The sequence below is a fragment of the Diabrotica virgifera genome, chromosome 7 (assembly GCF_917563875.1).
Source record: "Diabrotica virgifera virgifera chromosome 7, PGI_DIABVI_V3a".
NCBI classification, from domain to species: Eukaryota; Metazoa; Arthropoda; class Insecta; order Coleoptera; family Chrysomelidae; genus Diabrotica; species Diabrotica virgifera.
The window spans coordinates 35,041,602-35,058,959 of NC_065449.1; the positions used below are offsets into that span (position 1 = coordinate 35,041,602).

The 17,358-nt window shown below is 32.9% G+C and overlaps 1 protein-coding gene across 1 annotated transcript; it reads right to left on the reverse strand.

The window, feature by feature from the left end:
* Positions 1-3,891: 3,891 nt before the first annotated feature.
* Positions 3,892-15,699, reverse strand: LOC114326459 (uncharacterized). Its single transcript, XM_028274839.2, has 6 exons — positions 15,575-15,699; positions 13,515-13,704; positions 12,615-12,819; positions 12,338-12,553; positions 9,826-10,652; positions 3,892-9,000 (listed from the first exon to the last, which is right to left on the reverse strand). The coding sequence occupies exons 1-6, from the start codon at positions 15,587-15,589 to the stop codon at positions 8,525-8,527; spliced, it is 1,929 nt and encodes a 642-aa protein (XP_028130640.1). The 5' UTR covers positions 15,590-15,699; the 3' UTR covers positions 3,892-8,524.
* Positions 15,700-17,358: the final 1,659 nt, after the last annotated feature.

Consider the following 17,358-nt stretch of genomic DNA (forward strand, 5'->3'; position numbering starts at 1 on the left):
TGTAATTAAAATGGCTTGAACGAGTAACTAATCACGAGTTTAGGCAAATTTTAAACAGCCATAGCATAATCAATTTTAGTATTGTATAACAAGAAAACAAAAAGGAAAAATATTCAGAAAAGCAAAACGTACATTTTATTACTCTTTAAGATTTTTGGTATTACTTATATTTTTTAAGTTAATTCCATGAACAATTCCATTTTTTTTCAAAATTAAAAAAAATGTTTTATTTTAAATCCAATTTTTTTCAAAACTGAGCACTTTGGACCAATAAAACTTATAGATAATATAAACAATACATAAGTAAAGTAACTTGTGAAGCGGTTATAATTAATTTTATTTGGGAAGCTAATTAGGGGGTGATTTTCGCGATTTTTGTACCAAAAAATAAAATGGACCAACAATATTTTGAGCGTAACTCACTTATTTTTAATGTTAGTAAAAACAAAAATAAACTTTTTTTAAACAATTTAAAAAAGTTGTAATGAATTTTCCCCGAAAAATTCTCTGTTTTTTTCTTATTTCACATTGAAATATTCGATTTGGAATTTGACGAGGAAGAACCTACTTTTCATTAGCTACAACTCTGCTTATACTGGTTCTGCAGACCTCACGCGTACACCCTTTTTTTCAATTTTTTATAAGCTATATTTTTACTAAGTATATTTTTGTCGCTAGAGTACTTACTTTTTGAGTTATCTGCGAAAAACCGTCCATAAACATGTTTTTTTTTTGTTAAAAATGAGCATATTCACTCGCAAATAACTCGAAAAGTATTGACTTAGTCAAAAAAACTCTATAGAACAAAAGTTGCTTAGAATTAATAATTTTATCCAATTCCGGGCCTATTTTGAACGTATATTTTTTCACTCACGAGAAAATATTTTAACCCCGTATTTCCTAATTTTTGTAAAATGGAGCGGATGTAGAATTGTAAACTGTTTCTTATATAATAATAGACAATTTTAACTACCTATTCCCAAATTTTCCTCCTTTCTTTATTTTTTTGGAGGTTTTCGTAAAATTTTGAGTTCCCTGATCGGGCTAATCATGTGATCATACATCTAAAGTGTATCTGAACTAGTAGGTAGTCTGAGTCACATCATGTACCTCGTGTACTTTTTACATCCACAGTGCTTGTTGGATCACTTTTCACTCCAGTTGTAGAATGCACCAAAGATTACCCCCGAAAACTTTCCGTATTAGAAAAGTTGTCTAACTCAACAGGAATAACTGAATAGACGAAGTCCATCAGGGAGGTAACCGTGATTTTTTTTAATTGTAGCCCAATACCTTATAATACTTTACTGAGATTTGGCTTAATTGGCCACACAGTACAAAATATAAGATTTCTCTGAACATATTAGTTTTGTCATTAAAACTGTGTAATGGAAAAGGTAGGAAAATGATTAATATTGAATTTGTATAAATAATTTATTTAAATATAATCGATTTTTACAAAATTATGTTATTATTATTTGATATAGATATATGCAATTCTATAACATATTTTATATGATGAATGGTCAGTCTGTAAAACAGCAAGTGAAAATAGGGGTCACATACATTACTAAAAATTATTTACCCTATTTATACTGCAGGTATGGAAAATCGGTAAATGTTAAATATCTTCAATAATATATGAAATTTTACATAACAATAGTTGGTATATTACGTTAAAGAATTTAGAAGAGGGGAGGGGAAATGGAATGGAAATGGAAAACATCGATTTACCAAGAATCTGTAGAGAAAATATTTACAACAAGCCATGTAATAATTTTATATATTCATTGCTTCTTGCACTTCATACGATGCGCCACTTACCCAACTGATCATCTTCTTCGAAATCTTAGAAAATCATTCCTTTATCAATGCTTGTCTCCATGTCCTTTTTTTTTCTTTTATTTGTTTATTTTTGGCATATATTCCGGGGCTTTCTTCGGCCACTAAGCCAAATTAACTGGTGCGTTTTAATTCGCTCTGTGACTGATATTTATCTTTGATGTTTGTCATATTGTGCTTAATTGCACATATTGTAGTCTTGATATTTCACTGTTGATTTCTCTTAATTATTCAGTTGCCATCATTCTGCCTCTTATATCAGTATAGGTCCCACAATGGTTTGATATATCCGTGCTTTCCTTTTTTGGTGAAATAAAATATTTTGAAATCGCATAGTCTAACTATAGAGAAAATAAGCAATAAGAAAATCTGATATGTAATCAGAGGTTCCAAATATAGCTTGCTACAAAATATTATGCAAGGGAAAATAGCAGGCAAACACAGTCCAGGACGAAGAAGAACTTCATGGTTGAAGAACTTGCGATATTGGTATGGTGTTGATACAATCACGCTACTTAGAGTGGCAGGAAATACAATTAAGATAGCTATGATGGTGATTGGTGACCAAAGTTCTGAAAGGTCATGGTACACGAAGAAGAAACTACGGAGACTTGGACAAAAATTGAGTACAAAAAGCAAATAGGTAGACTGACAAGATGTCTTAATAATGCTATACAGCTAAACCAACATATTAATACTGAGATGAAGTCAAGAATTTATAAAGCCAGTATAAGACCAATAATGACATATCGCTCATCCGGAAGAAAAGTGACATAACTCAAAAAATGCATAAATCGAGTTATCTTGTTAAATTGACGCCAAATATCCTACACTTTTATCAGAAAAAATGTCACATACTCGTATATGTTTACTTCCAACTTCGAAAGATGGCGGTAGTGTCATTATTCTTTTGATGGTCAAATGGTTACTTTTATTCCGGAAAAATGACACTTTCCAGTTATGCTCTGACATTCGACGTGAACTTATCGCTATTTAACACAAAAACCGTTGTATTTCGAGAAGTGTCCTAGGTATTTTTCGGTAATTTAAAAAAAAAGTGGCCAATATTTTAAAAGAAAAGTGACATAACTCAAAATTTGCATTTTTTTCTTTGTTAAATCAGATATCATAGTGGTTTTGTCTCTTACACAATTAGAAACATTCACTTATCCACATTCTTCGTTTTTAATTTATAAATTTTAGCAGTTACCGTTTAAAACTTATAGTCAAATTAAGATCTAAAAAATCTATTTTTATCTCCCCTGAAAAACGCGGTTTTTTGAGTTGGGACACTTTTCTTCCGGATGAGCGATATGCATCAGAAACAAGAACCGAAAACACAAAAACTACTGGAAACAGCAGAGATGAGAGTATCTACTAAGAAGAAATTACAGGAAATACACTGAGAAATTGAAAGAGAAGTGAAGACAATATGAGAAAATATAACGTACAATGTATAACCGAATTTAAACTAAATAGAAAAAAAAAGAGTGAAATAAGCACATACGCAGAATGGAGGAGTCCCTTGTGGTCAAAATAGGACAACTTCCCCTGAAGGACAACCTTCCACAGCGTTCTTAATTCGTCAGTGAACAAGCAGAATTGGTTATAAAGAGAAAGAAGAAGAAGAAAAGCATATTCGATTTTTTAAGGAGATAAACATTACGTACGAATTTTAGCTTGTGGCCATAGGTACCAGAGCAAGTTAGGTAGTGATTTTTTTATCTCTTTTTAGGTTGGCCTAACAGGCGGGTAGCGATACCTATTTCCAAAAATATTTCAGGCAGAGATTCATGCAATCTTGTTTTGGCAAGAAATAAATCTGAGAGCTTTTGAAATTAACCGGATTAATCCATTAATTAGTAACTATATAGGCAACCAGTAATGGTAATGAATGGTAATGAAACCAGCTCACGAGAAGTACTATAGTATTTTTACTACAAAAACGTTATTACGTAGGTCAAAATTTTTGACGTAAGAGAACTGTCAAAACATTAGAATGTTACTTTTCATTATTGCCGTGTTTATAATAAACATAGCAATAATGAAAAGTCACATTCTAATGTTTTGACAGTTCTCTTACGTCAAAAATTTTGACCTACGTAATAACGTTTTTGTAGTAAAAATACTATATTTAAGTTATTTCATATTTTGTAAATAATTAGATATCAAACCAAATAGGTGCGCAAATCGTTATTTCACACAATATATTTCCAGTATTCATGAATATGCTTCGGTTGTCTGCTGAACAAGGTTTGGGACCCTGAGACCGAAATAAAGTACTTGAAGTAAATAATGTATATATACCAGGGGTGGCCAAACTGCGGCTCGCGAGACACATGCGGCTCTTTGAAGAATTGCTTGTGGCTCTCGATAAATGTACCCGAGATCTTTTCAATTTTGTGTAATTATTGAAAAAAATTATTATCGTTCCATATGTGTTTCAGAATGTCTTTTAAATTACTGACAACAAAAATATGAAAGACCAAATTGAACTTTGTAACAAATTCCATTTCCATCCAAGCTAACAGTGATATAACAAATCGAAAACTGCGCGAAAGAATATTAAGAGAGGCGCGACATAAAAGTCAGTAATCAACCCACTCCAGACCTATTTGTATACATATTTAGTCATTTTACTCGACTTAAAAAATTTGTTACAATATTAAACTAGAAAAACTTAACGAGTAAATAAAAAAGCCAGAAGGAATATTGACCGAAGTCCAATATTTATTTCAAGACTTAAAATATTTTAAATCGTCTCTTCATTTTTTTCTCAATTCATTTGAAATATACATAGTCGATAAGGTGAATTTTTGTATGTATTACCAATATATGACCCAAATAACATCTGGTGAATTAAAATTAATAGAGCCGCAAGAAGATCAAGCTCGAAAATAAAACTATAAGTTGACGCCGATTACCGAATTTGGGAAATTTGTACCAAAATCGAAGTACATACTCTAAATTTAAAAAGGATGCTGGTCGAATTATTTCCATATTAGAAACAACGTACTTGTATGGCACATTTAATTCCATTTTAAAATTCGTGAAATCCTAACACATATCATTATTAACTAACCAGCATCTGAAAGAATTACTGAGAAGTTACAAATTATTCACCAAATTTTAAAGAATTACCAAAAGAAGGAAAACAAATGTTGGACAGGGAAAGGAACGAAAACATTAGAAACAAGACAGAGACCAACAGAGAAAAAACATCGAAAAAAACCTGAATTGGTTTGGACATATAACTGGCATGAACGAGAACAGACTAGTAAAGAAGGTGACAGATGCCAAGAGACAGGGGAAAAGAAGAAGGAGCAGACGTAGAAAGGGAACAAATCCAGGAAATCGGAACAAAGAGACGGAAAACAACACAACAGGTGAAGGAAATGGGAAGAAGGCCGGGAGGCGTGGAAGAAATGGGTAAAAGGAGGATAGGTGATAGGTGATAGCAAAGTTCGACTCTCTTATTGGGCATAAGGACAACGAGAAGAAGAATAAGGAAAACAAAAATGTAATTAAGTTTTAATATTGCGTAATTTTATTTCTGTTTTCAATAAATAAAAGTTCTGTTAAAAAACATTGTACATACCTTCTTTACATACTTTTTGAATACGTTTTTAATTGCGGCTCGCAAAAAATTTTAACTTATGAAAAGTGGCTCTGCCTATTAAGAAGCTTGGCCACCCCTGATATATACGTATAATATTGTTTGCATATACAGTGCTAGTCAAAAGTCCGTACCCCCCTCGTATCTTTTGAACGGTTATACATATAATAGTGAAATTTGGAGGGAGGAAATAAACGGGCGTACGCTTCTTAACTAGTTGTGACAGGTGACGTAATAGTGACAGATGACGTTACAGAGCCACTGTGACAGATAATTTTAAATGGGACCTTATGGCAAGTGACACCTCATTTGAAAGGTATTGAAAATATCTATTCAGTCGTACTAATTTTTTTGGGTTTAAGTTGATTTTGATTTTGGTGAATAAATGAAATAAATATAACTTTGTAGTTTGGCATCAAATTATTAAAAATTCAAATGTCCGCCCATGGTTATTTTGTCAAAAAAGTTGACATTTTTCACATAGAGGTATATATTAACATAGAGGGAGCCTATCTTCCGCGCTTCCTGACGACAAGATCTCATGGACTGGTTTGCTGCATCTCTTTCTAACACATTGTATCGAAAATCTATGATGACATTCAGTGTGAAGATAGGCACGGAAGAGGAGGACAACTGTAGCAGCTTTACTATGCGTAAGAGTGAAACAACACTAATCCAAATAAAAAAGATGGTGTCGTCACTTCGCTCTGAATGACACTCTCTCTATGCTAATATGTAACTCTATGATTTTTCAGCTCTCTAGTAGTTTTTACGTCAACGTCAACCTTTTTGACAAGTAACCATAGGCGGAGGTTTGAATTTTTATTAATTAAATCCGAAACTACAATTTAATATTATTTCATTTATTCATCCAAATGAGCTTAAACTCAAACAAAATTAGTATAGCTGAATGAGTATTTTTAATACCTGTCAAACGAGGTATCGCTTACCATAGGGTACCATTTAAAATTATCTGTCACAGTGGCGCTGTAAAGTCATCTGTCACTTTTACGTCACCTGTCATGACTAGTTAAGCAGCCTACGCCCGTTCATTTCTTTCCTCCAAATTTCACTATTATAAGTATAACCGGTCAAAAGATACGAGGGGGGTACGGACTTTTGACTAGCACTGTATATTATTTATATGCCTTATGATAAAAAGTAAGATGATACCACAAGAAAGTGTACGTGGTGTGCCATAACTATTAAGACATAGACTAGGAACTGAATTGTTCCTGTTGCTCCTGCTAGTTAACATCAACCTACCTCAAGTAAACTACACAAAACTACTCGAACAAAATTTTTACCCTTTTATATGGAGTGTCACCAAGAATCATCCACATGGGGCTTTTCCTAACAAAATGTAACATAACAAACACAATAATATTCGTAAGTCAAATGAGTGCCTCTACTAGTCTAGTCCCAACATAGGGGGTCTCGTGGACACTTTTAGTTCGCCGCGATTTTATGGTGGTATTATAGGTTTTTTGGGTCGCTGAATCCAATGGAAGTGGTCTTGAAGCCCAAATGTGGTGCGTTTAACTGTTATTAACAAATTATGGTAAAATTAAGTGTTTCTCAGAAATTATTAGAAGCCCTGTAAATAAATTGATAGTGTTAAGGTCTTGTCTGGTGTATTTTTTGTCGATGAATCGAATGCGACTAGTAACGGTTACTGAAAATATGTTCTAAGTCCGGAATTGGATAAACTGATTAATTCTAAGCAACGTTCGTTCTATACACTTTTTATCACTAAGTCAATACTTTTTGAGTTATTTGCGAGTGAATATGTTCATTTTTCAACAAAAAAACCAAATAAATCGAAAAGTATTGACTTAGTGAAAAAACTGTATGGAACAAAAGTTGCTTAGAATTAATCATTTTATTCACTTCCGGACTCATTTTAAAGGTTTCTTTTTTCACCCCCGAAAAGGGGTGAAACTCACCCCCAGAGTAAAATCGGCACAACATCACTTGTTTTGTTTGACATGTTAGCTACGTGTATGCCGAATTTCATGTCAATCTAAGTGGTTTTTTAAAATTTAGAGCAAAAACCGTGAGTGAACGTACTATAAACCGTTATTTTTGCAATAATTTATTAATAACAATATTGGAACGTGGTTTAAGCTATCACGACTAGCCGCAATCGATTTAGCGTATAAAAATACTATGAAAAAGACTACAAACTTGCTGTAGATAGCGCATTTCGAGCTTTTCGGCGAATAAACAATTATTTTGTTATTAACAAAATAAAAACCCATTTTGAGTAATCGCGACTAGTCGCATTCGATTCATCGACCAAAAATACACCAGAGAAGACCTTAACACTATTAATTTATTTACAGGGCTTCTAATAATTCCTGAAAAACACCTAATTTTATCATAATTTGTTAATAACAATTAAACGCACCACATTTGGGCTTATAGACCACTTCCATTGGATTCAGCGACCCAAAAAACCTATAATACCACCATCAAATCGCGGCGAACTAAAAGTGTCCACGGGACCCCCTATGTTGTGACTAGACTATACACAGGTGCTCCGAGGATTCTACGAAATATGTATAAGCACATTGTAGAGACCCTGTCCTGGAATCAAATCTGAATCATCTTCACTTTCAAAATTATATTCATTGTCAAAAGATATGTTTCTAGCCAGATTTTGATAACAATTTATAAATAAACAGCTAAATTATAAGCAAAAAAGACAAAAAATCTGTCGACTTTTATTCATTATTTTGGCCCAAACAACCTGGCCCTATCTCCCAATAGTTTTATGCCCTACCTTGTACTGAAAATACTGCCAGCGGAAATGAAAAAATAGAAAATGGACGAAAATATGTGGAGGAATATAATAGAGACAAAAGGTAAGACACTTACTATAAATAAGAAACTATGTATACCAACTCAATGTAAATTAGTTAAAAAAATTTCAGTTTTTTGTATTCTTATCAAATGCGTGGTATGGTAAATTATTTTACAAGTGTTTTATGTTTTTTTCTATGACTTTTAAAACCATGTTTTGCACATTTTGATAACATTTACCTGATCTAAATTATTTCAAATCTAAGTAGTAGGTGCATCCGTATTGGGCAGATTTGTTGTAACATCAACATCTGTTGTAGTCTCTTCAGTAGTGAATTCTTCACTGTCACTTTCAGTAGTTATATCTACTTCGCCTACAATTTTGTCATTTTCTGAATTGAGTTGTTCAGTGTTGAGCGGTAACTCAGACTTGTATTGTTCACTTGGGCCGGGAAACCTAGAACTGTAAGGAAGCAAATCTATTGCTTGTACGTGAGCTCGTACCGATACTCCCGGAGGTACTGAGAGGTAGGTGTCTCCAACGTTGGTCAAGACAGCACCTTGACATCTTGGGCAGTTTTTGTTTGGTGCTCCTATGGTGATAACTGGGCCTGTGGATCCGGTATCGCCTTGATATGGTGGTGGTTTTGGTCGATTGGTCTCACTACCAAATAAGCCGAAATCGTCACCTTCTGTTGAAAATGTGCTTTGAGGTCTGCTCGATGGTCTGAATGAACCTGACAACAAGAAACGAATACAATTTTTTAATCAAAAACTTATAATAAAAGTAGAAAATCTAATAGATACAACAAGGTATTCCTACCAAAAAATAATAGCAAAAAATGCAGAAACATATGTATTATCTAAAGCGGTGGAGACGAGGAAAGTTGAGCAAAAATTAAAACAAACGTCTTAGACTCAACAAAAGAAGCCCTAGACGGAGAAAGATAAAGAAAATAAAGTCTCTGCCAAAGCGAAAAATTCCATAATTCCATACGGAGGTAAAGTAAAAATGGAAGAAAAAAAAAGCTTACCTGAAATGCATATCAAACAAGATACAACAAGCGTACGAAAATTACAAGAGAATAAGAAACGAAACATATTTACCTACTTGTGAGAAAAATGGAATTTAAAAATGGGAATAAATATGGTGCTTTATAGACGTCAAAGAGCGAAGGGAAGGAATTAATAGACCCGAAACATATCTAAAAGTCTGCATGAATTGGCTATCTAAAAAAGTTATTTACAGAGGAACAACAAATGTCGTTGGGCCACAATTCCTAGAAATTACCATAGACAAGGAAGTTCACATATGCAATAAATACCAGAAGAATTGAGAAAAGGTGAGCTAATCTTATTATTCAAAAAAGGGCGGTAAGAAACAACCAGAAAACTACAGAACAATTAACTAAATGTTGATTCCAAGCTGAAACTGAAGCTAAACCAAGACTTACATAAGTTAGAAGAAACTTAATAGAAAGTTAAAAAAAAAGAAGAAATTTGCTAAAGAATATCTAGTACTTCACTATAATAAAACACATGATTTTGAAATATTAACATACCTGAGGGTCTTGTAGAGGAAGGTCTACTACTTGGTTTTCCAAAACTATCTCCTTTGGAACCATAATTTTCATCAGAACCTTCACCAGATTTACCATTGTTAGGAGGTATGTATTCATTACTAGGTTTTGAACCTCCATCTTCCTTTGAACCACTACTATCTTCTTTTGATATTCCGTTACCAAAAGATCCATCGGAAGGTAGAAAAGGTTTATTTGTTGTAGAAGTAGGTTTTGATTTGCTAGAACCTCCCTTTCCTGGCCCCTGTTTTTTTCCTCCACCATCACCGAAGAGATCACCAAAGTCATCATCAGTATCATAACCATCTGAGCCATCCTCATCATAAGGAGATTTCGATGGCTTCCCACCTCCTGCAGTAGAAGGTTTATTACCTGAAGGTTTTTTTCGTCCAAATTCAAAGTCATTACCAGAATCGGCAAAACCTGGCTGTCCAAAATCGCTGTCTCCGTCTTTGCCTCCATTGTCTTGCTCTGCTTGTCCAGAATCTTTTGAACTAGGAGGACGACCACCAGGCCTACTACCGGGTCTACCAGGTTTTATGTGACCACTAGCAGCAGTATCGAAAACGTCTTTGTCGTTGTAGTCGTAGAAATCTGGAGGAATTATATCTGGACGATTAAAGGGAAACACAGTGGGTAAATGTGGTCCTTTAACGGTTTTCAGAACTCTGTATCCAGTCTCTGGTCCTGCGATATAATGAACTGAATGCTGCACCCCTTTGTCATCAAGATATGTATAGGATCCTCGTACATGACCAGTAGCATCACTGGTTTCAGTTCGTCTTTGGTCAGGACCGGCTGATACAAATCTAAATAAATATTTGGTGTAGTATTTATTATATGTTAAAACGATCTACGAGGGTAAATAATAAAAATTGTGTTTAACAAAACAGCAAAAAAAAATAAAGCAGCTAGAGAAAGATAAACGGAGGATCAATACTGTACTTAATGCCCTAACTTAAACACTAATGCTACTCAACCGATCAAGGAGCTATTGGAAAAATTGACTGAAACAAATCTGGAGCTGCAGCTTACTAAGAGGAGCCAGAAGAATTGGATGAAAGTGTATTCAGCTGAAATGAATTATATGAAAGACGAGGTTAATGTATATAGGAATAAAAACAAACTAAAAGATATACAAGAAGAAAAAATTTACATAGTTTGATTTAACAAAGAAAGAAAGAGAACTACAGACCAAGATTAGAAAAATGATGAAGGATGAAAAGGTCTATGAAGATGGTGATAAATGGAAAAGAGTAAAAATGGGACTACACGAATGAAAAAATTGTCCAAATAGGAATAAATCCAAGAAAAATGGTTCGAAAAACTGATAAAGGATAAAGCAGAGGAACCAAATATGGTAGTAACTGAAACAAAGATAAAAGGAAAAATCTTAAAGTAAATATACAAAGGATACTTAATTGTAAAACGACAACGCAAAGAAGAGAAAGGCAAATTTTTTGAAGAGCTAAATGATAGATTGATAATTCAGAAAAGGGTATAATTATAATGGGCGATTTAAATGGTAGAGTTGTAATAACAGCAAAGGACTAGAGAAATGCATGGGACAGGGAGAATAAAATAAATATGTAGAGAAAACATACTGATCATAACAAACACAAAAATTTAAACATAATTTAAATATTTAAAATCCATAAGGAAAATTTTTCCGGTAGCTGGCTGTATACATGAATTATAAAAATTGAAGAAAAAGATCTTCTGTGTAAAAGGTATGTTAGTTTGAAAACCCCAATAAAGGGTTACATTAAAATACAGAACGTTTTCGCTCTAAAGAGAGCATCATCAGTGTTCAGTTGGCTTTCACCTTTCTCTTTGTGAAGACAGAGAAATCAACTCAACCAGCCACATGCTTGTGGTATAGTCATATGGTGCCTTAAGGTATACCTTTTAAATTTCACCCATCGCCAGGGTTTAATAAATAATATGCCAATGTAAGACCTTTGGTCGGCATTTTAAGGGTTTTAACCCATGTATTTTTGGTGGCTTAGCATGTAGAGCTTGCTTAGAACACTGATGATGCTCTCTTTAGAGCGAAAAGGTTCTGTATTTTAATGTAGCCCTTTATTGGGGTTTTCAAACTAATATACCTTTTACACAGAAGATCTTTTTCTTCAATTTTTTAAATATTTAAGTACCATAGCAAGAATATTTAGAAGAGAACAAATAAATATATTTTATATATAAAATAGACAGCTTTTTCAGCTCAGAAGATATGAAAGGATTGAACAGGAATAGTAGTAGTAGAAAAATTCAAAATCGTTTACTACTAGGAATTCTCGGAATGCAGGAAGACCACCAGTCTACCACAAAAACTGAAATATACATTGCAAGATACGACTGGAAAATGACAAAAAGCCAGAGGATGAATATACAAAAAGTGAAAGAAAAAGACTAGCAGTATAAATAAAAGGACATAAAAGTTATAACGCAATAAGAATTACTCTAATCAATAATATTATCATTAATATCATACTTATAGCTTCCATCGAGTCCTCTTTGAATTGAAGTTCTTCCCCTTGGTATAGGTCTTCCCCTTCCTCTAAAATATAGCGGACCATAAGCTTTTGGATTTGAATCAGGAAAGGGAGTCTTAACATGGAACCCTGTGTTTTTACCAGCAATATATTCGACATTATGTCTCTCTCCTACGTCGTCTGTATAGGAATACCTTCCGGTTACATCTCCTAATCTATAAGAAAATTGATTAAATTACAAGGAGTTCTTTCTTTATAGTTAGGACAAAAACTTACCTATTGGCATTTTCATCTCTGTTATAAGTTCTGGTTCTAAAGGAGAAACTATAGCTTGGATCTTCATACGGATCAAAATAAGGATCGTAACGGGAGCCTACTGGTCTCGGTCCAGCCTGACTTAAATCGTACTTTCGGACGACATTTTTACCTCTGGGTCTAAAACCTCTTGGTCCAGCTGTATAAATTGTACTGTCTATCGCACCTACAAAAAACCTCTAAGTTGTTAAATAGTGAATCAGATATCTAATCATAAACACCAACCTTGGGAACATCTAAAGCATGATGCAGTGTAACTAAGAATGACGCAATGCAACTGCAATATAACGTATTGCAATATAACTCCAATAGTACCTATTTAAAATATAATTCAAATACGAGAGAAATTGGCATGAAGAATGTTACGAATTTAATAGACCGACCGTAGAAGACATAATACTATTCTAAAAGAACTAAAGATCTTTAACAGACATAGACAATATCATAGGTCAGACATAGACAAATGGAGAGACTCATCATTCAAGGGAAGATAAAAGGCTAAAGTCCACGAGAAAAACGAAATTGATTGACTAGTTTACAGGAAGTTTCAAAAGACCTATGCATGATGTAATAGAAATGACCAGGATCAGAAATATATGGAGACGAAACATACTACATGATATTATGACGACCACTACACTCCCTTCAGGGGGTCAAGACTGAATAGAGAGAGAGAGTTATTTTGGTATATAGAAAATTCATACCAAAAATAATAAGCAACTTAGAAGCAGCAAGTTAAATTGTGGAGTAAAGGAAAACCATAGATAGTGTAGACTAAAGAGAAATATAAGAACGCCAAAATGAATAAAGATAACAAATGTATTATGAGAAATTTATATTAAAATAGAAGAAATAACTTACCGGTTTTGGGGTTTCTTCCTCCAAACTCACCCTTTACTACGTTATTTCTGTTAGCTTGTGCATAATGGTATGAATCGGGATTATTGTAACCAAATTCGTAGGCGCCATCTGTATGTAAAACGTTATAATCATCATCTCCAGCTGATGTTTCGTTTGTTATTAGAACCACCAAAATAAAAAATATGCTAATCTAAAAGATACATTTAATTTTATTATAAATAGAACAAAAATCATGAAAAAGTATCATCACCAATCGTATTACAGACCTAAGAGGTTAGGGTTAGGCTATTGATGATGTAGGTAGTTTAGAAGGGAGATATAAAATTAAAGGTTTTTTATTATTTCATATAGTCAATGGATCCTCAAATATAAAAAACCGCGGAGTGCTACTCTTTAAAATGATGCGTTTTTAAGAAAGGGGTGAATTAGTCTCTTTGCATTAGGGTACATTAGGGAGAATTACAGAAAAGTTGTTTAAAATTAAATTTAATATCTAAGTCTCACCTATTAAACTCAAAAATAATTTTTTTATAAAATTTAAATTCAAAAACCTAGCAAACAAAAAGACGAAAAACACGATTGCCTTTTTGTATGTGTACAATTAAAATAATTACTTTTATTAATTATTATTACAAACAAATTAGCTGTGAATTAAAAAATAATTGTTACTTTGTATCTAATCGTCTATTTAGTCGTCCCAGAATAACTTTCTATTTCTTTTAAATCTGTGTAAAAATTATCAGCTATACAAATATCTAAAAATATTTTGTCTAAAAATAATAGTTTAAAAGTTATAGGTCTGGACCCGCGTATGAAAGAAAAGTTGATTAATAGCAAGCTGAAAACTTGTTAATAGCTTAAGGGTGTCAAGTCTAACAAACTTTGATATATGGGAACACTGAAACAGGGGAAGTTTTAATTGTGGAACAGGTTAAAAAGTTGGAACGGTGAGACCACGAAAACGGCACATTTATTTTGTCCGACAGAATAGACTTAAACTCTCCGAACAGAGATTAAACTCTCATGCAAAAATCAGACTGCTATTTATCACCAAATGGGCGTTTTAATGAGTGGAACATGTAGAATATGTCAAATGACAGGAATTATGACAGGTGATAAATAGCAGTCTGATTTTTGCATGAGAGTTTAATCTCTGTTCGGAGGGTTTAAATCTATTCTGTTGGACAAAATAAATGTGCCGTTTTAGTGGTCTGTCCGTTCAAAATTTTTAACCTATTCCACAATTAAAACTGCCCCTGTTCCAGTGTTCTCATATATCAAAGTTTATCCGACTAGACACCATTAAGCTATTAACAAATTTTCAGCTTGCTATTAATCAAATTTTTTTTCATACGCGGGTTCCAGACCTATTATTATAATTGTTTATAAATTAAAAAGAACAGTAACTTTACAAAACAGTTTTTGGTTAGAAAAATGATTTTTTACTTTTTATTAAAAGGATAATTTTAGAAAACGCCATTTTATTTTAAGGATTTTAACGCTAAAGGCTTTCTGTTTCTTTACAAATAAAATGTTTATATTTAAGTATTAATATATTTATAACAAAAATTAAAAAAAAAACTCATTTTTCGCACAAAATTGGTAATAATTAAAAAACCTACGCTAAAATTTTTCGAAATTTCTACAGAAAACGTATAGTCTTGCTTAAAATAAGTACATATTCACGAAAAAGTTGTCAAATACCTGGCAATTAACAGCTCCTGAACCCCCTTAAATTTTGCTTATTTTTCTGGAATATTAGCTTTTACCTAGATTTTTGTTTCAAAAAACGAATTATTTCAAATTTTCACGCAATATGAATAAAATATTAAATTATTATTTATTTCCAATAAATATATAAATTAATGTTAAATTCTGTTAATTACTTCCCATGCAAAGCCCAAAACTTTAAATAAAAATTTAGATTTTCACTAGTTTTCTTTCCAAGCAATTATTTAAATTAAATAATCGGTCGTTAAATATTAACTTATCCACTCAAAGGTAGCACCTTACACATTAATCCAAATAAGACGATGTAAAATGAAACTACAAACACTCACTTTTTCAAAATACATAACTACAAAAACCCACTCACTGCCAAAACTCCAAACATTACTGTCTTAAAAAATAAAGAAATAACTTTTATATTCCCATATTTAAAAGTGGGGTATTAACACATTTTTTTCATCTTTCGAACATATCAACAAAGTCAACCAAACAAAAAAAGCAATAACCCGTAATGAAAACCCATAACAACACAATTGGTTGCTTGTGAGGAAAATCTTCCTACCGTGAAGATCAGAGATGGCCTTGCATTTTCCTTAATGGTCTGATGGGTTCAGGACCTCATAGATTGGTCACTTCATTTTTTAATAACCACGAGAATGTTTACGTACACCACTTGATTGTTTTAATGAATATAGTACGGAAGCTCGAAATCTCTTTTTAATGAGTTATATTACAGACGAATGCAAATCCCACGAAAAAAACGTAAATAATGGTTTTTTGTTTGTTAATTTGACAATATATCAGGGAATTAAGAAAAATTGTAATGTTAGTAAATCGATTAAATAAGCTAGTACCATTAAAATGCATACAAGAACTTCTTCCCTTTGCTATCATACTTCTTACAATTCACATCCCTTTCTAAATACACTACTCTACAAAACTAACGCACCACCTTAAATATACTACACGTTTAAAGATATTTTTCTTCTGAGCTGCTGACTGAATTTTGATGATTTTTTTAGTTTAGTGAAAAAATAAAGTTGTGTTTTTTGATCCTATTTTGCCACAACCTGTGGAATTCATTAGAAAGAAACACTATATCGCACCTCCGCTCAAAGAGTGTCATAACTCAAAAAAAATTAAAATCGGTTTTATTACACCAACAGTTTAATAAAACTGTAAACTCCTATCTCTCAAAGTGTCACGTCTATGGGTCAAGTATTTATCGTTAGATGACACTAGTGTCATTATTAGTGTGACCAACTAGTCCGAAAAATCCGGGACATGGCCCGAATTACAAAGTCGTGTCCCGGCGTCCCGAACAAGGCTTTCAGGTCATCCGAATTTTCAACGTTTTGGTAAAATTCTATTTTGAAAACGTTATTCTTCTCAGAATTCACATCAAATTGAATTGGTGGCACGAAAAGGAGTTGACAATTTCTAGAGTGTAAATACTAATACCACATCCAAAACGTATGTAGTTTATATCGTGGTATTATAGTTCTATGAAAACTCAAAATGTAGACTTTGTTTCGTTTCTGTATTTAGTTATCGTTTTGTGAAATAATTACATTTTTATATTAACATAGAAATCCAACATCAGTTGATTTTATAATTTTTCCTTTCTTGTTTTATAGTAAATAAAAATGGCCCGATTTTCTTTGAAAAGTCCCGGATTTCAGATATTATTTTCAGCTTTGTCCCGAATTCGACTCAATTGGAGTTGGTCACACTAGTCATTATACTATTATCCGAAATCACCGAACACAAACACCGAACGCAAACAGTGTCACATATCTACCCATATTAAGCTGCACCCCCACCATCGCGAATAAAGTTCGGAATAGGCAAAAAATTTAGTGCTATTTATGTGCTAATTAGTTGCTCTATTCCGAAATTTGTTGCTCAAACCGTTTACCAGGAAATCGCGTTGAAATTGGGGGGGTGCAGGTTAATGTAAAGCTGCACCCACCCACACCGAAAAAAGCTCAAACTTCTTGATTTTTTTTGGTGATAAATTTAGTGCTATTTATGTGCTAATTAGTTGCTCTATCTATCTACTTGTGCAAAGCATTTGTCCATCTAAGATGTGTATAAAGCGTCGTTTATTAACGAC

Bases quoted from the DNA above. Each gene is read 5' to 3' on its own strand.
- LOC114326459 (XM_028274839.2), bottom strand. The intron at 12,554-12,614 runs GTAAGTTTTTGT...ATTTTCTTATAG, and splicing joins AGAGATGAAAATGCCAATAG to ATTAGGAGATGTAACCGGAA. The intron at 9,001-9,825 runs GTATGTTAATAT...TCTTGTTGTCAG, and splicing joins TTCCTCTACAAGACCCTCAG to GTTCATTCAGACCATCGAGC.